At 39.6% G+C, this 24901-nt stretch overlaps 1 protein-coding gene across 2 annotated transcripts; it reads left to right on the top strand.

Annotated features, from left to right (window-relative positions):
* Positions 1–83: 83 nt before the first annotated feature.
* On the top strand, positions 84–22505 carry Aldh3a2 (aldehyde dehydrogenase 3 family member A2). Of its 2 annotated transcripts, XM_027922302.2 has the most exons (11): positions 84–443; positions 1909–2140; positions 2895–2980; positions 4937–5145; positions 6342–6459; positions 8413–8554; positions 10948–11114; positions 12916–13015; positions 17106–17341; positions 18247–18370; positions 20768–22505. In XM_027922302.2, the coding sequence occupies exons 1-10, from the start codon at positions 291–293 to the stop codon at positions 18325–18327; spliced, it is 1524 nt and encodes a 507-aa protein (XP_027778103.2). In that variant the 5' UTR covers positions 84–290; the 3' UTR covers positions 18328–18370; positions 20768–22505. The 2 variants fall into 2 exon arrangements, with proteins under 2 accessions (XP_027778103.2, XP_027778104.2); XM_027922303.2 differs by lacking the exon at positions 18247–18370.
* Positions 22506–24901: the final 2396 nt, after the last annotated feature.

The following is a 24901-nucleotide window of genomic DNA, read 5'->3' as shown; positions in this document are numbered from 1 at the left end:
GGGGCCGCGCGGTCACGTGGGCCGCCAGGACCAATAGGCACGCGGCTCGGGGTTGAGCTTAGCCTTGCGGCGCTTCTGTTGGGCAGTTGTACGTGGCCGGCGCTGAGGCAGCCAGGGAAGTAGCATTTAGTGGGACAAGTGAGGGGCGGCCTGGGTTCAGCGGTGGGAGTCCAACCGAAAGGAGGAGAGAATATCTGAGAGGGGGGACAGCGCCTGCAAGCACAGCTTCCATCCCGTTCGCCACGCCCCAGCGCCCCGGGAGCTTGCCTTTTTTTCTTCAGGACCAGGCCATGGAGAGCCAAGTCCGGCAGCTTCGACAAGCTTTCCGGTCCGGCCGGTCGCGACCCCTGCGGTTCCGGCTGCAGCAGCTCGAGGCCCTGCGAAGGATGGTGCAGGAGCGCGAGAAGGACATCCTGTCTGCCATCGCCGCCGACCTGTGCAAGGTAAGTACGCGGAAGGAGGGGCGGGGATGCTAATCTCGTGAAGCCTTACTCCGGGGCCAATTTCCGCCCGAACTTTTGCTTTTCCCTTTATTTCTGATTATGCAAGCACTGTTGGAGTATTCTTCCCAGCAATACAAACAAAGCAAAATTCCTGTCGACTTTCCGATTCTCCTTATCCTCCAGTCTTGCTTAGATCCAGCCCTAACTGTATCAGCAGAGACCCTGGAAGTGCATGCGTTTCCTGAAGTCTGTAGTTCCTCTTCTGAGAATTTCCTTTTATATTCTTGCTCATATTTCTGTTGCACTTATGGTCCTTTTCCTTATGATTTGTAGGAGCTTTTTGTATATTCTGGACGTCAAAAGTTTATCAGCCTGACTTATAGCAGATATTTTGCTCCAGGTCTATTCTTGACTTATAACTTCGTTTTTAGTTTCTTCTGTAGACAGTGGTTTGGGGGTTATTATTTTTGCACTCAGATTTTTCTTCATTGCTTTGTGTATTATTAGGTCTTTGCTTCTCAAATTCTGCACTGACTGTCTCACCTGGGGATCTTAAACACAAATTATGGTTCAATAGGTCTGTGATGAAGACTTGAGATTGAAAGTTTCCAGCGAGGTCTCCTGTGAGACTATACTGCCTTTTTTGGAAGCACATTTTGAGTAGCAAAGTTTTAAGTAGTATTTAGGGTATAATTTTTTCTAATTTTCTATTGCTGTATTTTTTTTCTAATATTTCTGTATTTTCTAATATTGCTTTCCTCTTGTTTTTGCTTTTTATGTACATTCCAGGGATAGCAAGGCCTTCCCCTGGGTTTGATTCTTCCTTCCTCAGTCAAAGACTATTTCAAGGAGTAGTAACAGTAGTAGCTATGGAATTTCCTTTGGAGTACTTATGGTGGAGAGGCACTGTGATATTAAGTAAACAAAGTGGAGTAATTAAGATTCAGAACTGCTGTAAATCATTTATTCATTCTATAAGCTCCAAATTTTTTTTTTCAGTGTGTGGTAAATACATGATTACTGAAGAAATACAGTAAGTTCCCATCTCTTAAGAGCTTTAAACTTAGTTGGGAAACAGAGCATACAGATAAAATATGAGTATAGTTATAAACCAGAGTGTTAAAGGTGAAATATTAGGATACAGGTCAAAAGCATAACTGCTATGTTAGTTAAAATGTGGTCAAGGCAGGGCATTATTAATCAGGGAGGTCTCCTTGAGAGAGATAAATGTTTAAATTGAGTTTTAAAGGACTTAGATTAGTAAAAGGAGGTTTTAAAAGCATTGCATATATTGCATAGGGAGTTAATAAATTCTAATAGAGGAGTTGGATGGCAAACCAGCTAGTATGGTAACCCATTTATTTGTTACTACAGATGTACCTGGCCTGCAGCTTTTGACATTCATGTACAAGCCTATCCTACTCATTTTGTTAACTGGAAGTTAACTTCGATTCTCTTCTAACAGAGTGAATTCAATTCATACAATCAAGAAGTCATTACTGTCCTTGGGGAAATAGATCTTATGCTGGGGAATCTTCATGAATGGGTTACTGCTAAACCAGTTAAGAAGAACCTGCTCACTATGATGGATGAGGCCTATGTTCAACCAGAGCCTCTGGGAGTCATACTGATTATTGGAGCTTGGAACTACCCCTTTGTACTCACTGTGCAACCACTGGTGGGAGCCATTGCTGCAGGTCTGGTGTCAGCTTATGTCTTTATACCTTTTTAGAGGGGATTATTCTCTCACATTGGTTATAAAGTAAGGATTGTGGCTAATTAAGTACATTTTCTTTGGTGGTTTGCTTTGGTTTATACCAGAAGTGTATCGAGAATTCATAAATATATACTTTTAAATGAGCTGCTGACAAGATTTGAATGAATGTTGTTTTGAAGTAACTGGGGAATGAACCTGTGAGACTGAAAGGCATCTGAGTCAATAGATGCAGGGATTTGGGGTCAGGCATCCATATTTAATGTAGTTTCAATTGCTGGCTCTGGCCTTGGTTGTACCATTTGATTCTGTCTGACCAGTTTTCTTCATACTGATAAAGGATCTGGGAGTAATACCAGCTTGGGTGTATACCAAGTGCCAAGAGATTGATTTCTTACTGTGGAGAATCCAGATTGTCAGCTTTATGTTGACATAGTCTATTTGCTCATTAATTCTAGGGTACAGAGTAGAATCCAAGAGCAGAATTAGGAGAAAAACATGATAGCTGGAGGAGTGGGAAAGGCTGGAGATGTATGAATTAAGGGGTTAGCAATAAAGAAGGAGAAAATAAAAAGGAAGAGAAAGTAAGACAAGCTCTGATGTCCCTTGATGAAGACCAGACTTAAAACACTGCAAAAATAATTGGAATATCTCACCTGTACATGAATATCATTTTGGTAGCCATTAAAATGACTAAAGTATTTGATATTACTGTTCTGATTTTTTATTTTGTTTAGGAAATGCTGTGATTATCAAGCCTTCTGAACTAAGTGAAAATACAGCCAAGATCTTGGCTAAGCTCCTCCCTCAGTATTTAGATCAGGTAAGAATGTCTTGACCCATTTGAACACATCTGTTCATAGTGGAAGGTATACATTTGATTTTCCTGTATGTCATTGCTAGCTGGGGAATTGTTTGCAGTTTCCTTAAACCTTCAACAATTGGCTTACTAAAAGAAGATAAGTTCCAAATTACACTGTGGAGAAACCTGTCTTTTGTAGTTACACAATATATTTAGGCTTGTGGCTTCCTAAGTACGCCAGCTATTCACAGATATTCTTCTACAGTATGGTGTTTGTGATTAATCCTTGTTTGCATTATCGTGATTTTTAGATGTTTTCATTTAATGAATTACTTAATGAGGGGCTAGCACTGTGCTGGCTGCTAGTTTATTTTTGTCACTGATAATCTCTTTTGTCTTTACAGAATATAATACTATATTATTATATAAGAGTACTTCTGCTTTTTAAAAGGGCACACTTGCTGCATGAAAACTACAGAAAGTGGATTCTCACTCTGAGTTAAAGTGCTGGCATTTAAGAGTATCAAAGTCTGAATAAAGAAGATTCTTTATTCTCTTAAGAGCTTTAAACTTGGCTATGGGGTGATTTATTCCTTTGTCTGAATCAGAGGTTCTTGTGCTCTCCTAGGGAGGAAGATAGTCACAAATTTAGGACTGCTGAGTTCCACATGAAATTGTTGTGGAATTCATTTAGCTTTCAACAAGACAACTTTAAAATATACTGCCTGAATTGTACATATTAATTTATAATGGCCTTGAGGCCAACTCTGGCCCTTGGAATAACATTGTTCTCTTTGTTAGCTTATCACTGTCATGACAGCCCACAGAACAATTTTGTTCTAATAGCTGTGGTTATCCAATCCAGAAGGATGAAATGGAAGATAATGAGATGTCAAGGATTGAGTAGGACATGGAGCCAAAAGATAGAAGATTAAGGTCCTGCTTTGTCCCTCACCAGGGGTAAACTCATTAGTAGTTGACTGTCCAGGCAGGGAGGGAAATAAGGCTTTAGTTGCTTCAGTTAGCTTATTAGGCAGTCCATTACATATGCTGTGGACATGAAGCCACAGAAAAGTTAAAACTTGAAACGTGTTGTGCAGTTAAACCATGAAATGAATGAGAACTAATTAGCCTTTTAAGGAGAAGGAAATCAAATGGAGACTTGAGGTCCACAAGCCAGCTTTTGCTTCATACTCAGAACTCAGAATCTTTTCAACATCTCCCTCTGTCTTCCTTCTTTGCCATTTGTTCTCAGTCATTATTTTTCATGCTGTTATTGTCCAAAGTAGTCTCTCTTTTAGAGTAGCTACTAATAATAGATGCACAGTGCATCTAAAGGTTCAGTCCACAGAAACTATGTGAATTCTCCCACTAACAGATAAGAAGACTGAGGCTCAGAGATGTTCAGTAGCTTGCCTAAGGTCACACATGTTAGCGAGTAGCAGAACCCAGAATCTGTCTGAATATACTTCAAAAGTAAGCATTCTCAGTCCCATGTTATATATACTACTCATTCAGCAGACATGAACTTGGCTTCTTTCTTGGACTAAGTCCTATTCTACAAATAGATTAAGCCATGCACCTTGGACCTGTCATGTGGTCATTGATAGTAGCCACTTTCTCACCTACGTCCTCAGCTTCTATATAACACCCTTCTTTTCTCTCATGCATTTCCCTGGTCAGATTCAGCCATTTGCTCTTGTTTGTGCCTCCATTGCAAGCTTACATAGGAAAAAAAAAAAAAAAGGGGTTCTTTTCATGTCTGTTTCATATAGGTTTTAAAGGTTCCCATGTATCAGCAGACACTATGTCTTTTCTTCCATTTGTCCTTGATCATGTCCCTCTTCCATCTTCACAGGCACTTGTCTCAGTCTCCTGGTTTTACTGAATGTTACATGTTTATATTGAAGAAGTTGCTGATGTTAGACAATAGGATTAATTTGGCAATGTAAGAGTTCATGTTTCTCTTTCTTTGAGGACCTATATGCTGTTGTTAATGGTGGAGTTGAGGAAACCACAGAGCTTCTGAAGCAGCGATTTGATCACATTCTCTATACGGGAAACTCTGCAGTTGGAAAAATTGTCATGGAAGCTGCTGCCAAGTATCTGACCCCAGTGACACTTGAACTGGGAGGGAAGAGTCCATGTTACATTGATAAAGATTGTGACCTGGACGTTGTCTGCAGGTGAGTCTGGCTTTGGTTTCCTAATTTCCCCAGCACAATGGAGACTTTTCCTAGTACATTAATGTGAGCCTTTGCACTTGAACCCCGTGCCTTATGGTTCTAAGACAGGTCATTAAACTTTTGTGGTCAAAGTGCTGAAGAGTAATAGAAGCCTTTCACAAACTGTCTTTTGATGCCACTATCAGAAATGATGAGCCATAGGTTCTGATATTGTGTAGATGTCCTTAGGAATATTGGAAAAGTTCTTTCTTTTCTCAAGATTCTAGTTAAATCTGGTGAGAAATTTTATTGTTCTCTTAGCCAGTGATCCAGTAAGTAGATAATCCAAAGTATTGTGTGTACCTAGTGAAATTTTTAAATTTTCAGTGGAAGAGGTATTTTGTTGATCTCTTAACTAAGATCTTTTTTTTTTTTTTTTTTTTTGATAGAAACCAGTACTTCTCCTCTTTTAACTTTGAATAGCATCTTGCAGTCAGGAACTAGAAAATAAAAGGATTCAGGTTCTCTTCTTGAGGGTTTGCTACCAGGAAGTGCACAAACATAGAACTACCTCTGTGCTTTGGGTGGTGTGGCTTCCCTTTCAGAGACGGGGAGCCAAGAAGGAGGTGTGGTGGTGGGTCAGTGTTCCAGGTTGGCTTCATAAATATAATCGTAATCACCAGAATAAGAGAACCTCTGTCAACGAATGTTGTGGTCATGGCCTCTGTCCATACATAGAAAGAGTTTTTCGTCGGGGAGGGCTCCACATAGAGGCGAGTGGTCTTAGATCCTGACTGTGTCCTGCTTTACTGCCTGCACATCTTGCCAGCAGCAGCTATAGCCACAGCCAAAAGCAGCAGAGTCTGAAGCTAGCTCTTGTCATCCAGGACAGCCTTCTGACTGGAGATTAGAGGTAAAGAGGTGTTGGAAGTCTCTTTCTCCTTCCTGAGGCAGGCAATGACTTCACTGCTTTTCAAGTACTCTTTCATACGAGGTGACTTGAGAACCTTCCTGCCACTTAGAATATTCTACCACAGAAGGAAAAAGTATTTTTATAAGTTCCAGGTAAACAATTTAGAGATGAGTTTATTTATTTTTTTAAAAGAGTACCAACTAAATATATAAATACATTTTGGTTGGAAAACATTCAAATGACACAAAGTATGTAACAAATGAAAATTTGAATTTTATAGCTAACCTAGGTTTTTTCCCTCAAGACGCATAACCTGGGGAAAATATATGAATTGTGGCCAAACCTGCATTGCTCCTGACTACATTCTCTGTGAAGCCTCCCTCCAGAATCAAATAGTGCAGAAGATAAAGGAAACTGTGAAGGTCTGTGTTTAATATATTTGATTCTACCGATTTCAGTATGTAAGGAATCATTCAACTATTTGCAGATGGCATCCCTATCCCCCTCTCCCAGGAAATTTCCAGAAGCATATGTGCCTGAATTAACTTATTAACCAGTTAAAAATGCTCTGCGTACCTTTTATAAGAATGGGCAATGGGAGCAGAGTTAGGTTGATGTAAATCCACTTAACCTGTCTTTTGATTTGTTGATTAATTGTGGTGTATTCTTAAAAAGAAAAAAGGTAAATAGCTAATTTTTTCTTTCCTTTTTTTTTTTTTTTAATTGGGAGTTGAACTCAGGGCCTTACACTTGCTAAGCAAGCACTCTACCACTGAGCCCTTTTTAAATTTTTGAGATAGGGTCTTGCCAAAATGTTGAGACTGGCCTTGAACTTGTAATCCTCCTGCCTCAACCTCCTGAGTCACTGGGATTACAGGTATGTACCATCTTGCCCAAGCTCTTTATCTGTACTTTTGAGAGAATGATGCCAATCCCTTGAAGTATAACCAGAGACTTTTTGACATATTGGCCTTTGCTGGTTAAGGCTGTCAGTTTTTGTATATGTAGAGGGCCTGGGGTTAAAGGGAGTGAGTTAAACAAATACCTACTTTGTAGAGTACCCTTTAGATGGTTATCAGTTTTATAGGAAGTTTAAAGTAAAGTTCTGCATGAGGGAACTAAGGAAGGCTTCATGGTGTTATCATGAGCTGAGATTTGAAAGAAAAATGTAGGATTTAAGTTGGTGGAATGCAATGGGTTCACCCATATTACTGAGTTCAGCAGTGGGAGGGGGTTGCTATGCACCCTTACCGAAAGAAATTGTTGGAATAATTGTTGTTCAGTCAACCAGTGTTACTTGAACACTAGAAGGAAGCATCAAGAATTCCAAAGAGGCATGTATGATCAGAGAAGGAAAATTGCATACCAGGGAGTTGAGGGAGGTAAGATAAGGTGCTAAGCTGGACATTAGTAATGGGACTGAAATATGAATCCAGACCAGGAGAACATGAAAGTTGGCCAGTTACCAGGGAATATGGGATGGAAGAAGAGTAATTGAAGATACTTATGAGATTGAAAACATTGGGAATTGGCAAATTGCTTGTTGAGTATGGTGATGAATTCAGTTTCAAAGGAATAGGGCCCCTTTGTCTTCCTTTGAGACATTTACACAGTGTTTCTCAACTGAGCTTCATGTTAGAATCACTACAGAGCTGTTTAAAAATAGATTTTCAGCCCTTATCCTCCAAAGATTGATTCAGATCGTCTGGATCCTCTAGGTGATTGTGTGATGCAATCAGCCCTGAAAACCACTGTTCGTGGCATGGTCTTTGGGCCCAAGAACGCGCATTTCAGCAAGCTGCTAGGTGGTTCCTGCCACTCAGACTTGAGAGTTGCTCTTGGTGGAGGGTGGGTGAATAATGTTCATTTTATTTGAGATTAAATCTAGAGCCCTCACAAGGCTTTGAAGCGATGCAGCAATTCAGTAGTTTTGGGTTTGTTTTACCCAATAAATATTGATTGTATGCTTATTGTGATTCTTTGACCTTGGTATTTACCAAAGCTGTATTTTGATCCTTCAAGTGGTTTCACTGTCATCCAGAGAAGATACAGGTCAACGAAATAGAGTAAGACTTCTTCTCCAAAACCTGCTTTCACAATCGTCCTGGGGAAGCCCATAGGTAGATTGCAAGAGAACCTACTGGAACTATGGAAAATAATAGATCAGTTAGGGGGTATGTTTTATTTCTTACCCTAAACCTGCCAAAAAGCTTAAACTTATTGCTATTATACTACTACTAAATATTTGGGGGGTAGAGTGTTGGATTCTATGAGGATATAAAACCAGATTGATTTTCAGGCATGAGTGGATTTTGAACTCAGAGTAATTGAAAAATGAATTTGTGACAATTAAATGCTTTTTTTTATTTCAATAGGAATTTTATGGAGAAAACATAAAAGAGTCTCCTGATTATGAAAGAATCATCAATCTTCGTCATTTTAAGAGGATACAAAGTTTGCTTGAAGGACAAAAGATAGCTTTTGGTGGGGAGACTGATGAGGCCACACGCTATATAGGTAATGGAAATTTACCTTTTTCTATGGGAAAATGACAGTTTGACAGATTTTACTGACTATTACTTTATCGACCCTAAATAAACTATTATTTATACATAGCATTTCATTATTAAACTACTGAATTCTGCTTTATAATATACCACTTTTTTTAAAAACCGTTTTAAAATGAATGTGCATATACATGTTTAATACCACTTGTGCAACACCGTTACCCTAATTTTTTCATGTTTACATGTATATTATCTGTTTTTTAAAAATTCCTAACAACCCTGAGAAGCAGAATAGAACTTTGTAATTTTCTTGCATTCGTGGATGGGAAAGTAGCACGAAGAAATAGCTGTGTCAAAATTCCGCGGTTAGCCAATGCCATTGACAACAGCAAAAGTAATGTTTTGGTTTATCATGCTTGACTTTATTATTTGTTTACCTTCTTTGTGGGTTTTTTTTTTTTTGCTATAATATGTATTACTTTGAATTTAAACACATTTTTCTAAAATAACATATAAAACAATTATATGACACATTTGTTGGCAAAGAATCTGCTCCAAAGAATCTTAATCTCTTAAGAGTTAGGAAGTTGCAAGAAACCAAAAAACCAACTTAAAAAAAAAAAACTTGAAAGACTTAAGTAATAAGGAAAAAGTTATTCTCTTATAATAATCTGTCCTAGTCTGTCCTGGATTGTATAATTCAGTGGCTCAAGGATACCTTAAAATCCCCTTTATCAGTCTTTCTCTTCTCCTGTCCTCTCCGTATCACCTTTGCCCTCTTCTAGCTAATAAATGGCAAAGACAAGGGGCTATCATCCGTAGCTTTGTCTGACTGAGCTGGAGCTAGGTTACAGCACCTGAGCATACAGCTATGCTGAGGAGTTGTGGGAGGCTCAAACAAGATTGGTTCTGTGACCCAAGGAAGATGTGGGCAGTGAATTTAGGGAAGCAGCTTATGTAGGAGTACTGCTGCAAAGAGCTGTCCTCAGCCACGCTGCCAAAAGAATTAAGTAGAAAGTAGGGATAAAGAAAAAGAGCCAACTTGTTATTTTCAGATGTCTTCTCTCTTTTTGTTTTTTAAATATTTATTTTTTAGTTATAGGTGAACCCAATAACTTTATTTTATTTGTATGTGGTGCTGAGAATTGAACCCAGTGCCTCATGCATGCTGGGTGAGTGTTCTTCCTCTGAGCCACAACCCCAGCCCAGATGTCTTCTCTTTTAGTTTTGATCCAGTTTATTAACAGGGTCTTCTTGAATACTGCAAATTGATGACTTTACCTTGCATGGATGCTGGGATACTCTGCACAGCTTCTTCAGCATTCATTTTGCTCTTCTTTCTTGTGCTCGTTCCCCATTGTAGACAAAATAGGGAATCTTTTTTAAAAAAATATTTTTAGTTGTAGATGGACACGATATCTTTATTTATTCATTTATTTATTTACTTATTTAATGCAATACTGAGAATTGAACCCAGTGCTTCACATGTGCTGGGTAAGCACTCTACCACTGAGTTTGTTTCTAATTTGTTGTAAAACAAATTATGGTTTATTTGTATATCAAAGTCCACCATGGGCTGGGATTGTGGCTCAGTGGTAGAGCACTCGCTTAGCACAGGCGGGACCCAGGTTCGATTCTCAGCACCACATAAAAATAAAGGCATTGTGTTGTGTCCATCTACCAAAAAAAAAAAAAAAAAAAAGAATTTCTCTCTCTCTCTCTCTCTCTCTCTCTCTCTCTTTATCTCTGTTAAAAAAAAAAAAAAAGTCCACCAAATGAATTCATATTAATAGCTTGTTGTTTTGGGTGATGAGGCCCTGGGGTTATCCCTGCATCCCTCCCCTGCTCCCTGGGGTTAGATCTGAGTCCACAGGGGTGAGTGTCGTAAGTCCTTTTGACTTACAAACACCTGTATAATAGGAAAACTTTCCACAACCCCAGCGCCAAAATAGGGAATCTTGACCACATAAGTATGGTTTTCTAAATCTAACAGAGTTGTAATAATATGCATGAAACAACTTGAGTTAAGAAGAAGCAGTATGATGAAGAGCTGTCAGTATTCCCAGAAAGACCAGTTCAGGGAAAGATGTAACTATAACCTATGGTTAAATATGCATATGACCAGGAACATAATGTGAATAAGATGTATTTGGATATGTATCTTTCTCTTGGTTTGCATAAGAATCCTGGTCCACTTGCTCTGAAGATTCTTAATTGCACAGTTCTGTCACAAAACCAGGGCTGGCACATGATAAGAGGACTTTTTTTTTCCCCAGTAGATATGACTTGGGTGGGAGAGAGAGAAAGGTATGGGTAGGTGACTCAGTGAAATAAAAGTAAGATGAGAGTTTTGCATTTTTGTCTTCTACTTTAACATTTTCATTTTGTTTATTTTCTCTTTAGCCCCAACAGTACTTACTGATGTTGATCCTGAAACCAGAGTGATGCAAGAAGAAATTTTTGGACCAGTTCTTCCAATAGTGCCTGTGAAAAATGCAGATGAAGCCATAAATTTCATAAATGAACGTGAAAAGCCCCTGGCGCTGTATATATTTTCTCATAACAACAAGGTTAACTTTATGAAAAAAACAGCTCACTATCATGAATGACTGTTATGTTTATTGTATATCAAAGTCCACCAAATGAGTTTATATTCATAGCTTGTTGTTTTGGGTGATGAGGCCCTGGGGTTATCCCTGCATCCTTCCCCTGCTCCCTGGGGTTAGATCTGAGTCCACAGGAGCGAGTGTCATGAGTCATTTTGACTCACAAACACCTGTATAATTGGAAAACTTATAAGTACTAACATTTAGTGCTTTTGTGACACTAATCTTCCAGGCATTGCTGTATGAGAACCTGTCCTTGTAACCGAAATGGCATTCCTAGCCACTCAGATGAGGCTAGGTAGGACACAGACCTTTGGCACCATCATATAAATAATTGTAATACTTTGGATTTCAGTTTCTCAAATTAAATTTCTTTTTTGTTAGAATGGGGAACCCATAGCTTGTAGTCCAGTATCTGTGCCACTTTCTGCATGGCTCTCTCATTTGTGTCTCTGGGTAATGGGCTACTGCTAAAAATCAGTGGCCTCTTTGTGGGCAAATAGGCTTAGGTACTCTCTGAAGAAGTGGGAAAAGAAAAAGGGGGAAGATGGGACCAGTCAGTCTGAGGAGTTCATAAGCCAGGTATGTTCTGGATAGTTCTGCTGGTAAAAAATAGCAGTTTTTCTGTGACGGCTTCTGGAGCTTATGATGCTAACGAGACACCAATAGCTATAGATATTTGAAGTGAGACCAATATGCAGAGCCCAGAGAAGACTGAGTTATTCACAGAACAATGATCTGTCATTTTGAATGAACATGGATAGATAATGTGGTGAGTGGGAACTCTGAAACCTAAAGTCTCTTGGCCAGGGTGCAGCTGAGTGAGGAGCCCTGGGTCACCTGAGGTCACTACAGCCCATATTTGACATCTGCCACGAAGAACTCTCAAGGGCTTGTCAGCACTCAGGTGAAATGATGCTAGTATAATGTCATGTCCTTTTTTGGATCTTAGGCCAGCCAACCATTTACTTCTTCAAAAATAGGATGCTAAACTTAAAATCTTAAATATCTTGCATTTCATAAAGATTAATACATTTTAATTGTATGCTACAATTTAGAGCAGATATTTTTAGATCTTTGGATTTTAATTTCTAGAAATCCAAAGATTTTAGAGAGAAATAATTTTTAAAAAGTGGGATATAATCTGAACTGTCTGTTATAAAAGCCTTTTGCTCCTGTTTTGTAGAGAATTAAGTCTATGTGGCAATCAAGTGAACAGGCTCCAAGAAAGTTCAGGGGTGCCTCCTGCAATGTATAGTTGAAACACTGGGAACCAGAAATGTTTTATGTTATTAATTTTTTTTAGATTTTGGAATATTTGCATATGCATAATGAGATATCTTAGGGATGGGACCCAAGTCTGAACACAGAATTCATTTATGTTTCATATACAAATAGCCTACAGATAATTTATGCAGTGTTTTTAGTAATTCTGTGTTTGAAAGAGTTTCATAGCATGGAATTGTCTACTTGCAGTGTCATATTGTCACTTAAAAAGTTTGGAGCATTTCACTTCTGCTCTTCAGATTAGGATGCCCAACCTGTACTTGATAAGTGTCTGAGAAGTTAGATATCAACATGTTTGCTAAGTTAACCACAGTGTAGTTTGTTTTTATCCAATTGGCATGGTGTCCCTAGACTCAAGAACTCCCGCTGGCAGGTAAAGAATGTGTTTCCCTTCCACACGGTCCTACCTATGAGGAGCTCTGAGCACTCCCTGAGATGCAAGTGTCACTGACCTGGATGCCTTTGGTCTATTCCTTAGCTCATCAAACGGATGATTGACGAGACATCCAGCGGTGGTGTGACAGGCAATGATGTCATCATGCACTTCACTCTCAATTCTCTGCCTTTTGGAGGAGTGGGTAAATATCACTTTATTTGCTCATATTAAATTCAGAAGCTCTGCATTTCAACAGTCTTTTGTGCAGCCTGTTAAAGAGCTGATTGCTATAGGTCACTGCATGATTGTTCTCTTCTGAGAGAGGCCTTCCCCAGCTATCCAGTTTCCTGATTCCTTGTACCCCAGGGTGAATCTGTCCTGTCACCACTTTCTGTCCTCACTAGCACTGGCCACACTTGTGGGTACTTTGTTCATTTCATTGCTTTACTTGTTTATTTTATTCCTATATTTAGGAGATTTGAGGACTAAGACTCCAGTCTCAATTAGTGAGATTCCCTTTCTCTCTCCCTCTCTCTGTCTCTCTCTCTTTCTCTCTCTCTCAGTGAGGTAATGAAAGAAACATTTAGAATGTCAGAGAAGAGACAGCATTCAGAGGGTTTTCTGATATCCCTTTGTTTTCCACTCAAGGTAGAGTCAAGTATAATCAGCTAGTACCTGTATTGGGTCCTCAGCCCTCTGTCGGGGACGAGTGGCCTATGCTTGCCTGTCCTTCATTTGAAGAGAGTAAGATTCCCATGTTCTAGAGAAAATGGGCTGTGGACACAGCCTGGTCCTGGCCATTCCCTTTGGGATGTGATCTACCTCTCTCTTCCCCACATGAGATGATTGACTCACCTTTTTATTTCTTTGGGATCTAAGTGGTAGATATCTCTGCTGTACAGTAGCAATAGTACAGAATAACCAATGTGGAAAAATTCTCACAACAATGAGCAAACTATAGAAGCAACTATCTTGAAAGCCCCTGGTTTATTTTCTCTATATGTAATAATGTAAATTAATCCATGGGATGAATAGCCAGTCTGGCAGCAACATCTGTTCCTGGTTAAGGAAACCTTGTTCCATAGCCAAGGAGCGCTGACTTGCTCCCATGAGTGCTACTGGTCCCTTCTGGGGATGTAAACAGCACCAGCACCCAGCACAATACTGACATATGGCATATGTGACCCAGCACAATACTGACATATGGGGAGAGACTAGGTAGACACTACCAGATCCAGACTGGAGAGGGTGGTGGCAGAAGAGATAGGGGAATAGGAAGGAATATTTTGGGGGTCAAGCAGAATTTCCAGATGGAGTGTATGTGAAGGAACAGGTGAATGAAAGCAAGTTGGCTCCTGAGATTTTGGCTGGAACACTTATGTTTTATAGCCCAAATTCTTAAAAGATTAGACTGTTGTCTCTAGATCCTCATCTCATCCCACAAGATTCTGTCCCCCACTGTGCTACCGCAGCAAATCTGTTATTGTTTCACATGATGTTACCAGTGCCCCATTTGCACATTTAATTAATTGGGTTTATTTCCTATTTCTGCTAGGTAACATGTGGCATCATCAGTAATACCCTCTTTTTAAAAACAAAACAAACCTTCCTTCACCAATGCAAAAGCAATATGGGCTTTTTAAAAGAACTTGGACAAAATAGAAGAGCCTAAAAAATAAATTTAAATTATTCATAACCCTACATGTGAAAATAACTGATATATGTCTTGCACATATATGTGTATATGCCTACACAGATTTAATGTTCTGTGCAAAGTGGTATCTTATTGTATGTGACAAGATAGTGTGAATGCTTTATGTCATGATTTTAGTAACTGTTCCATCATATGAATCTGGTAAATTTGTGTTAGCAATTCCTTCAGTTATATTTTTGTGACCTCAAAGTTTTGGGTATTATAATTTTTTTGTAATATATTTGTACAATCTGATTATTTCTTTAGAAAATATGTCTAGAAGTGTAATCACTGTTTTAAAAGGGCTTATATATTTCTTTCCTGAAGTGAAATGCTTTTTTCTTCTAATTCTAGACACAACATAGGCTTAATGGCAAAAGGCCTAAGCAGTTAAACAAAACACAGAATGATATAAGGAAACATGCAATAACCTCTCAGACATAGACACTTAATTATGTGTATAACACCAAAAATTTTGGTATGTAGCTCAGCTTTTTCTTTAGAGTTGCTTTCAACACATCTTGCTAGTTGTATTATCACTATTTCTGTGAACAGCGTAGGAATGTCCACTTCCTTATATCCCTAAACTGGATTATTCCATTACAAAGTTGCTAGACCAAAAAGGGTCTCATTTTAATTTGAACTCCTGTCATAATTAGTGAGGGTGAGCTAAAGATTCTTGTGAATTTCCTCTTTATGTCCTAAGATATTTTGTTGTGGTCACCTCTTATTGATTCATAAGTCGCCTTTTTTATAAGTAAAAAAAATTAACTGTATCTGTAACAAATTACTTCTTTCCAGATTGTAATTTGTCTGTCAGTTTTGTCTGTGATTTGAAACCTTTGTATAGTCAAATCTGTGAGGCCTCCAACTTCTAATTTGGCTTAGAAAGTCTTTCCTACTTTAGCATTATAGATATTCATGTGTAGTTTCTTTAAATTGCCTAATTTTCTTTTTATGTTTTAACCATGGGTTTAATTTTGGAATGTTTTATAAGAAAGAATACACCTTTATTTTTTTCCAAAGAGTAAGTTTGTGCTGGGACCATTTTTGTCATAATTATCCCTCTATCATCTATATTCAATAAAAACAATTACTTGGGTCATTTTTACATTTCCTCTTTGCTTCCTTAACTTTTTGCTTATCTTTCCCTGGACCAATGTGCCAGTTTTAATTACAATAGCTTTATAGTTAGCTATGTAGTTAGCATATCAAATGTGCTTATTATCTGCCAAGAGTTGAGTCTATGCACTTTAGAGACCAGTAGCTAGTAAATAGTAGAACCAGGAGCTGAGCCCAAATTTCCTGTTTCTAAAACCCATACATGCAACCAATTGAGTAGTTTACTCCTCAGGAACAATTCTGCTCAATATCTAAAAGTATATCCCTTGTGGATATTATTTTCTAGTGTTTTCTTGCCTATCACCTAGGCAAGATGAACTTTAAAATCAGTCACCATCTCCTCCTACTCAAAGAGAAAAAAATACCTTTGAGATTTCCTGGAATTTTGATTAAAATTGCTTTAATCTTAACAAATTGGGAAGAATTTAGATCTTTAAAATATGGAGTCTTAAGGGGAAAGTGTTCCATCTCTTCATTTATATAGCTGTTTTATGTCTGTCAGTAACACTTCGTAGTTTTCTTTATGTGGCTTTTTACCTTTTATTTTAAGTATTTTTCACGCCATTTTTCTTCCTTAAGTTCTTTATACATTTTCCCCCATTTCCTTCCTACCTTGGTCATGCCTTTGGCTGGCCCCTTGGCCTCTGCTCTTCCTCAGTGTTAGGGTTTCTCAGGGTTTGGTCCTGGGGCTTTATTGTGAACCAGTCTTGCTTCCTGAACGATCTATCCCTTCTTGTAGCTTCAGCTACCACTTCACCTACAGCCTGGCCCTAATAAATTGCCCCTTGTCTTCCAGTTACCTGGCCTTATTTCACTGTGTCATGTACCTGCCATTCTCCCTGCCCAGCACATGTGTCTCCCCTTGCATCTCTCAGTCTGTTGTACCCATAGTGAGTTAGAAAAATAGAAACTTTCACAGAACTGGCTTCTTAGAGGGCAAAGTTTTCACTTACTTATTCTCACCCAGCTGCATAACCCTGTCACCCTAGTCTTTGTCACTACTTGGCTTGGAGGAAGCAAGTGGGTAAATGGAGTCATGGATAAATAGAGCCATATTGGGATGATAGGAGAAGAGTCTGACATGTTCTGGCTTTGCCACTCAACAGCCACAGCAGGTTAATTAACCCTGTGAGCTCCCTTTCCCTTTCTAGAAACTGAACTGATAGAACTCAATACAGTACTGATGAAGTGAGACTTATAGAGAATCTATTTAAACTTTTCACATAGTCCCTGCTACCCAAGAAGGACTACAAATCCTTTTCTTGCTCTTGGAAAGCATCCTGGTTGAAAGGGAGGTTGATTGTGCTAAAGACAAAACTGGGGAGGATTTCTTGAAAAGAGACATTTGCTGGCAGAGAAATTCAGTGTGGGCATTCATGCAGCAGGGAGTGCATGTAGGTGTTCTCCATCTGCGTGGAGGCAGAGGAGTAGCCCAGGTCACCTCCAGTGAAAACTGTTTTGTCTCTTCTCTTTTCAGGTTCCAGTGGGATGGGGGCTTATCACGGAAAACATAGTTTTGATACTTTTTCTCATCAACGTCCCTGTTTATTAAAAAGTTTGAAGAGAGAAGGTGCTAACAAACTCAGGTATCCTCCCAACAGCCAGTCAAAGGTGGATTGGGCAAAATTTTTCGTGCTGAAACAGTTCAACAAAGGAAAACTTGGGCTTCTGTTGCTCACTTTCCTGGGTGTGGTGGCAGCAGTGGTTATCAAGGTGAGTCCCCTTTCCTCAGGAGCTGCCGGTTCTGGTCCTGCCCCAGTGGCTGCCACCTTTACTTCTTTTCTCCTGTCTTAGACCTTCTCTAGTTTTATAAATTAATTCTATCAAGACTCTACATAAACTTTTAGTGTCTCACACAGGTTCAGTGTCCAGCTTCTTGTTTTTATGAATAAAGTTCTTGGCACACACCCATACTCACTTCTCATCTTTGCCTGCTTTCCTAATACTATGGCAGAGTTGAATAGTTGTGATAGAGATTGACCAAAACTTTAACCGAAAAAGTTTGCTGACCTCTGGCCTAAGAGTTTAAAATACTGGAGTTTGCTTACAGAGTCCTGAGCTGTCTAACCCTCTGATCCTTATGGTACCCGACTTCCCTCTTCAGCTTCAGTTTCACTCTTGAATGTGCATGAACTCAGCATGCCACGGGGATGGGAGAGAGCATTCTGTGGTGGACGGTAGTGGTGAAGGATATTTTATGAGGCTTGAGTGTTTCCCCCCATAATTAACTACTAGATAATGTTTGACTTTGTTGATTGGTTGTTCTAGAGATGGGCTTAGCAAGAGGCCCTTGAGAAAGCTGCCTTCTCCAGGCAGTTTGTGTATATTTGGTGTGAAGGAGAAAATCTATGGGGTTGAAAGTTAGAATGGAATGGGGGAAGGCACCTGTGTCATTGTATCCCCTGGCCAGCCAAGGAAATGCATTGAAAACATTTGACAACTTCCAATGAAGAATGGGCATGAAAGAGAGGCAAGATTCAAGTATTTAATGGAAATTAATATATTTATATCTATGTTTTGTGTGAAATTTAAAGGGGGGGTTGGCTCGTCTTACAGTAGCACAGTTTTGGTGGAACTGGAGATACCAGTTACATTTGAAATCATTTGGGTTTTCTCAGAAATACCGAGCTGTGCTGAGGAGAAAGGCCCTGTTGATTTGTCTGGTAGTTCACAGACTGCATTGGTCCAATAAACAGTGATGGACAGGACATTTCAAATCCAACTCTGTCTTTTAAGAGTGAGGTAGGAACTCCTTATTTTCTTTCTATGCATATGGTAGGACAAGTTTTTGGGTATTTTTTATTTTGTTTTGTTTTTTGGTACTTGTTTTTCTCCAATTGGAGGCTTAGGGTTACTGAAAGTAGAGTGTTTAAACTTACCCGTCTCGTTTCAGACTTTGCCGAGAGTATTGAAGTGTTAAAATTCACCTTACTCACAGATTTAAATAGGACAGGGTGGGTCACTGGGAATCTAAGAGAAATGTATAGGGGCAACTACTGAGCCTACATCATTTCTAGAAAAAGAATGGCCATCTATGAGCCTCATTTCTCTTCCCTACACACTCAGCTTTCCTGGAGGAAAGGCCAGCTCTTTCAGACCTGTAGTCACCGTTTAGACTTTGAACTCCATTTCATTATTTAAGAATAATTTTTAAATCATTCGGTTGTTCAGATTAGCTTTGAGTTTTTAAAAAAGTTTGACTTTGGAATTCATAGTGACAAATGTATTGAATCAAATATAACTTGCAATTTAGATGGTTTCTACTTTTACTTCTATAATCATCCCTAGGGTGGAGATGTGGTTGGAGCCAGGCTTGGGTTTCTGGTTCTTATCTGCCTATTTTGCTCTTCTCCTGAGACAATGATCCCCTAGCCTCATATGCATCTTGATCGGGGTGGAATTTTTCAGCCTATTGGACAATATGGAAAACCAGGCTGGGTCTGTGCTCCCCAGGCTCATGCTGTCCCCAGAAGGCTTGCCCAGGTGCAGTGTACTGTACCAAGTAGGTTTGAATTCACAAGAAGGGTTTGGCAGTCAGGTCTTCCTCTGTGCAGATCTAGAGAAGCAATAACATATAGAATTCTTTAGCTGGGAACAAGAATTTGTGAGTTTGATTCTTGGCTCAGTTATTGGCTTAATTAAGACTTTGATCAAGGTCTTTCCTGAGCCCTCACTTGGGCCTGAGCTATACAGTGCAGAAGTGGGCATTGGTGACTTTCTAGGCTACTTTAAACTCTCTCTCCACGCTCCTTACTACTAACTGACACATTTGTTGCTTTTTGTTTGATTCACTATTGGTAGGACCAGTGAAATTTGGTTTTCTTTGCCTCTTTGCTTGCTTCTCTGCTCTGGTTTCTGAGATTTTAATCTTCTTTTTATCAAATCATGTTTAATTTTAAATGAATGAATGAATCTATATTGTGTATTTACTTAAGTTTTTTTTTATTTACTTTAAGTTCTTTTTTTTTTACTTTTAATTGACATAATGTACACATTTATGGGATGTACGGTGTGTCATTTCAACACTTGTACAATTTTTTTTTCTGTACTGGGGATTGAACCCCAGGTGTTTTATCACCGAGCCATATCCTCATTCCTTTTTATTTTTTATTTTGAGACAAAGTTACTTGCCAAATTACTGAGGCTGGTCTCAAACTTGAGACCCTATTGCCTCATCCTCCTCAGTTGCTGAGATTACAGGCATGTGCTACCACATCTAGCTACTTGTATACAATTTTTTAAAAAAACTTTGTTGTAGTTGGACACAATACCTTTATTTTATTTTTATGTGATGCTGAGGATCGAACCCAATGCCTCGCACATGCTAGGCGAGCACTCTACTGCTGAGCCCCAGCCCCAGCCCCTGTACACAATTTTTAATAAGATCAGGGCAGCTGGTGTCTGTCATCTCATATTTATCATTGCTTTGTGTTACGAATATTCAAAGTCCTATTAGCTTTTTTGAAATATACATTTAGTTGTTGTCAATTCGATAAGCCTTCATTTATTGTAATCATAAACATTTTTCTGAAATGGCTTTTCTGCACTTAATAGTTTACTCATTTTGTTAGATGTTTGATTTCATTTTATTAATTTACTAGAGTCAGAATGAATTTGGAACATAAGTCCACAAAGTTCAAAAAAAGCTTATAAACTACAGAAAGCATCATAGGTAGTCTGGGTTTGAAGGGTGGAAAAACATCATAGGTCCAAGTTGATAAATGCCATTGGCCTTTTACAATTAAATAGGATCGTACTTCGGTGGCTTCAGTGGATGGAATAACTTCATTCCTTTTTCTGAATTTAGAAACAAGTTTGCTTATCAGTTTTCAAATTGTGCAGATTTCAGCTTCCTGTTTTCAGTGCCAGCATAATAGATGAGTGTTTTCAGCCCTAGCTTTTACCTACATGCTGATTCTGAATAGAATAGCCTGTCTTGCTATTGTTACTGTTGAGGAAGGGTGTGACCCTGGGTCTTCAGTTGAAACCACACTTAGACTTCATAAGGATGCATAGCCTTTATTGTACAATACATTTAAGAGTCTCTTAAGATAGGGGGTATTTAACTGTGTTCCAAGACTGGTTGTGGGTGACTTTTAAATCAGTTGAGTAACCTAAACCACTTTCTCCTCTTTCCAGGCTGGATACTACTGAAGAATGAGTCTATTCAACCTCTTCTACTGAATTATTCCTCTATAAATGGCTAATGAACTGATAATTTTTCACTCCTACCAAAATCAGAAAATATGCAAATATGCCATGATGAAACCTAAAAGTCATTACCACTCACCTTTAATAAAACTTGCCGTTTCAGCCAAGTCCTGACATTCCCCAATAATAAGAATAGTTAGAGAATTTATTCTAGATTGTGCTAGGGGCAGGAATGTGTTTGGCTAAATCCAGACTCCTTGAAGACTTGAACCTGCTCAGTGACTTTCATCCCAATTCATAGGACATCCAATCCCCTGCCCCTGCTGCCGCCATCAGAGTGAAGCTTTCAAGAGCTCAGTACTGCCCAGGGCTACCAGTAGTCCTCTGTAGTACAGAGAGGAAAGGTTAGTTATTCCTAGTTCCCTTTGAAGTTTGCTGCACTAAAATTGGGGTTGGGGGAGCAAGGCTGGGGTGGAGGTGGCCCCTCATCCATTGGGACTTGAGAACTTGACGTCCAGCAGTTAGAGCTCTTCATCCTTTTTCATTTGTTCTCTATCATGTGCAGGTAGTTGGTTGCTACAGTCTGCAGGGTTATCCATAAATGCTCTTTGTGAGTAATATCACTCAAAATGTCTTGTAAGCTCTAAGGGCTTGCTAGAAAATCCTTGCCAGTTTCCTGCAAGTATCACCTGTCTTTCACATAACGTTGGACTTACATCTTATTGAAATCTAACTAGCACTTTTTAAAATGCTCTGATTAAAGTAAGTGTGAAAATATTGCCATGAGCAGTAGCATATGCCTGTAATTCCAGCTACTTAGGAAGCTGAGACAGAGAATTGCTTAAGTGCAGAAGTTCTCAGCCAGCCTAGGCAACATGGTGGTCCCACCTGCAAATAGTCTTCTCAGGACCCTAAAGTTGCAAGTCAGTGATCTTCAAGGACAAGTATTTAATCATCTGATTTCTAGAGTACCATACAAGTAAATTTCACTCTTTTAAACCTCAGAGAGGTTCCTTTCTATTCTGTTCAGCTTGCAGGACTTAAAATGGGGGAATCATTTCCTGTCACAAAAAAAAGAGGCCTTGGATATTAGGACTTTGGGGCTTGAGAGCTTCATAGGGAAGAGAGAGTGGATAATATAGAGAAGTTTAGAGAATGCTGTTTAAGTGAGTTGGCCATACTAAAAAGAATGGAAAAGGGTAAGAGGATCTCCTGAACAAATGGGTAGATCTTCTCTCTAGAGCCTTGCATCACCAAGGCCTGAGGTCCCCCATCCAAGAGGGAAAGTGCCAAAGGAGGCCTATGTGGAACGGGGTGTTCTCTCCAGGGAATGCTTTGCTGTGCCTTGGAGCTCCTGGTTGCAGGACCTCAGTTCCTTTCCTTGAATTTGAAAAAGAGACTTGGCCCACTCAATGACAAAATATAATTTGCACTATCAAATGTATAATCAATTTTGTTAAGTAATTTGTTCCATTAAGCTGTCTGCAGTATGGTATATCTTTATCATCTCACAAGGTGTCAAGAATTAATCACTGCCCTAATTTAGGAAAACAGTTACTTAAACTGTGGTTCTGATAGAATGATCAATCATAGAATATCTTACATAAAATTTCAATATGGAATTCTCATTTAGTATATTGTATTTTGTAATTTCTAGTTAAGCTAAATTATTGGCTTATCTACTAATATATTCTCTAAAATAAATGGTTATATTTCATAAAACTGACATGAATTTTGATATCATTTTTCATGTGGAACCTCGGACATTCCTGTTGGAGATGATCCTTTGATTGTAAGTTTTCTTCATTTTTTGCTCTTGTCTGCCAAAGGTGGTATTTATTAACTCTCTTTATTGTGCTTTCTCATTTTAAATTCTTAGCCAAGAAAATTTTCTCAGACTTTGGTTTCTGGTTACTTGGGGTGGAGTTGTGGGGGTGGGTGCAGAGAGGGAGAGGGAGAAGGAGAAGAGAGATACTGATTGGTGGCTACCTGTGGCCTGATTCACCATTGAACCCAAAGATATTCACCAATTCCAGGCCTCAAAAGCATCCAGGAATTTGGATCAGCACTGGATCCCATCCTGAGGCTCTGTGGCAAAATCATCTTTACTGCTCTGGTTTATATCATATCACTGCTGTAAGAAAAAAAAAAAACTGCAATGTGAGCGAGTACTTCTCCAAGTCTGTGATACTGAAAATGTTAGTGGGATGAAAGACTGCAGATCCACAGACAACCCCTGCCCCTGCCAGGGCCTTAAAGCACCCATGCCTGCAGGGGGCTGAGGGGTCCCCTGGGCAGGATGCACCGCCCGCTTCTCAGAGGGTTATAGAGGCTCTGTGAATAGACAGGCATCAGGCTGTGCCTAGAACAAGTCTAGGCACAACTTATAATGTTAGTGGTTTTTGCAATTTTTGTTTTATTTGAATCTTTAATTTGAAGCCATTTATATTCTGTGTGCTGTGTGTGTGTGTGTGTGTGTGTGTGTGTGTGTTTTACTGGGAGTAAACCCAGAGGTGTTCTATGAATGAGATGCATCCCCAGCTCCTTTTATTTTTTGAGACAGGGTCTAAGTTGAGAAGTGAAAGCTGCCTGCTTAAAACACTTATCCAAGAGGATGATGGGCAAGTAATTTCATTACCTTATCTAAAATCTAAGCACACTCATGGGTACTTATCTGGTTTCAGGCTAGTCGGGTTGAGCTTTTTACTTTGATTTTCAGTAGGTCGGCCATCACAGAAAGGCTTGGGTTTTACGTTTCTCTTTGTAACTATGGAGGGTGCTTATACTGGCCAACCACAATGTCAGGAATAGAGGCTGAGGCTCCAGTGGCCCCTTCACATTCCCCCCAGCTTACACCCCAGACCACTGCCAAGTCCTGATGCATTCAGGCACTTCCAGCTGTACAGTCACTACCCATGCTGGTCAGGGGCAACCGACTCACTCACCTCCTCTGCAGCTAGCTTTCTGTCCAACTGGAAGGGATAGGTTTTTTTAAAAAAAAGTAAAAAGTGTCACAGGCCAGCATTCCTATCCAGAGGCCTGTTGGAGACAAGTGCCAAAGTACATGTCAGGTGACCACCCCAAGCCTCTCCTGACTTCCTAGCACCACATGCCACAATTCTTATTCCAATCACAAAGATTAGCAGAGTGCCCAGAGGGAGCGGATGATACATCATATACTTCAGTGTTCACAGTGGCTCCAAAAGGATTGCTTCCCAGGTACTGTGCTGCAGGTATGCTGGGAGAGTGACAAGGGACAAGAGCCCCAACAGTTTACATGGCATTGCTTTATTTGTATCACTTAATTCAAACCCCGAGGAGGCTGTCATAGGGAGACCTGATCTAATGCATGAACATAGAATAGTGTGTTTTAGACAAAGATCCCGAGTCCCCACACTTAACCTTCTAGTGTTTTAGCTCATTAGAATGTAAAGGTGGAACCAGTGGCCAACCACCAGCTGGTCTGGGAGACAGGACTAACTTCACATGGGGAAGACATGGTATATTGGCTTCCTGCGGCTGTTCTAGCAATGACTACAAACATTATTTTACAGTTCTGTAGGTTAGAAGTTCAAAGTGGGTCTCACTGTATGTCAAGGACTGTCTTCTGCTAGAGTCCTCAGGTTAAATCTTTTTCTGCCTGTTCCAACTTCTAGAAGCTGCCTGCATTCCTTGACCTGTGGCCTCCATTACGTCAACTTCTTCCACCCTTACATCTTGGGCTCTGGCCATCCCACTTCCTTATAAAGATCTTTGTGATTAGATACGGTGGTTTACACCTGTAAGTACCCATGAGTGTGCTTGGATTTTAGATAAGGTGGTTCACACCTATAACCCCAGCAGCTCAAGGGAGCTGAGGCAGGAGGATCTTGAGTTTGAGGTCAGCCTCCCTCAGCAACCTATCGAGGGTCTAAGTAACTTAGTGAGACCCTGTCTCAAAATAAAAATAAAATGGGCTGAGGATGTGGCTCAGTGATTAAGCACCCCTGAGTTCAAACCTTGGTATCCTCCCTCTACCAAAAAAACCCTTCATGATTATTTTAAACCCATCTGGATAATCCAGAATAATTTTTGTATCTCAAGATTCTTATCACATCTGCAATGTCCCATTTGCTATATGAT

The sequence above is a fragment of the Marmota flaviventris genome, chromosome 17 (assembly GCF_047511675.1).
Source record: "Marmota flaviventris isolate mMarFla1 chromosome 17, mMarFla1.hap1, whole genome shotgun sequence".
Taxonomy (NCBI): Eukaryota; Metazoa; Chordata; class Mammalia; order Rodentia; family Sciuridae; genus Marmota; species Marmota flaviventris.
The sequence above is the reverse complement of the archived record's forward strand: the minus strand, read 5'-3'. Positions and strand labels throughout refer to the sequence as shown.

Coding starts and splice junctions, on each gene's coding strand:
- Aldh3a2 (XM_027922302.2), top strand. CDS start 291: ATGGAGAGCCAAGTCCGGCAGCTTCGACAAGCTTTCCGGTCCGGCCGG. Junction 444..1,908: donor TCGCCGCCGACCTGTGCAAG/GTAAGTACGCGG, acceptor CTCTTCTAACAG/AGTGAATTCAATTCATACAA. Junction 2,141..2,894: donor GGTGGGAGCCATTGCTGCAG/GTCTGGTGTCAG, acceptor TATTTTGTTTAG/GAAATGCTGTGATTATCAAG.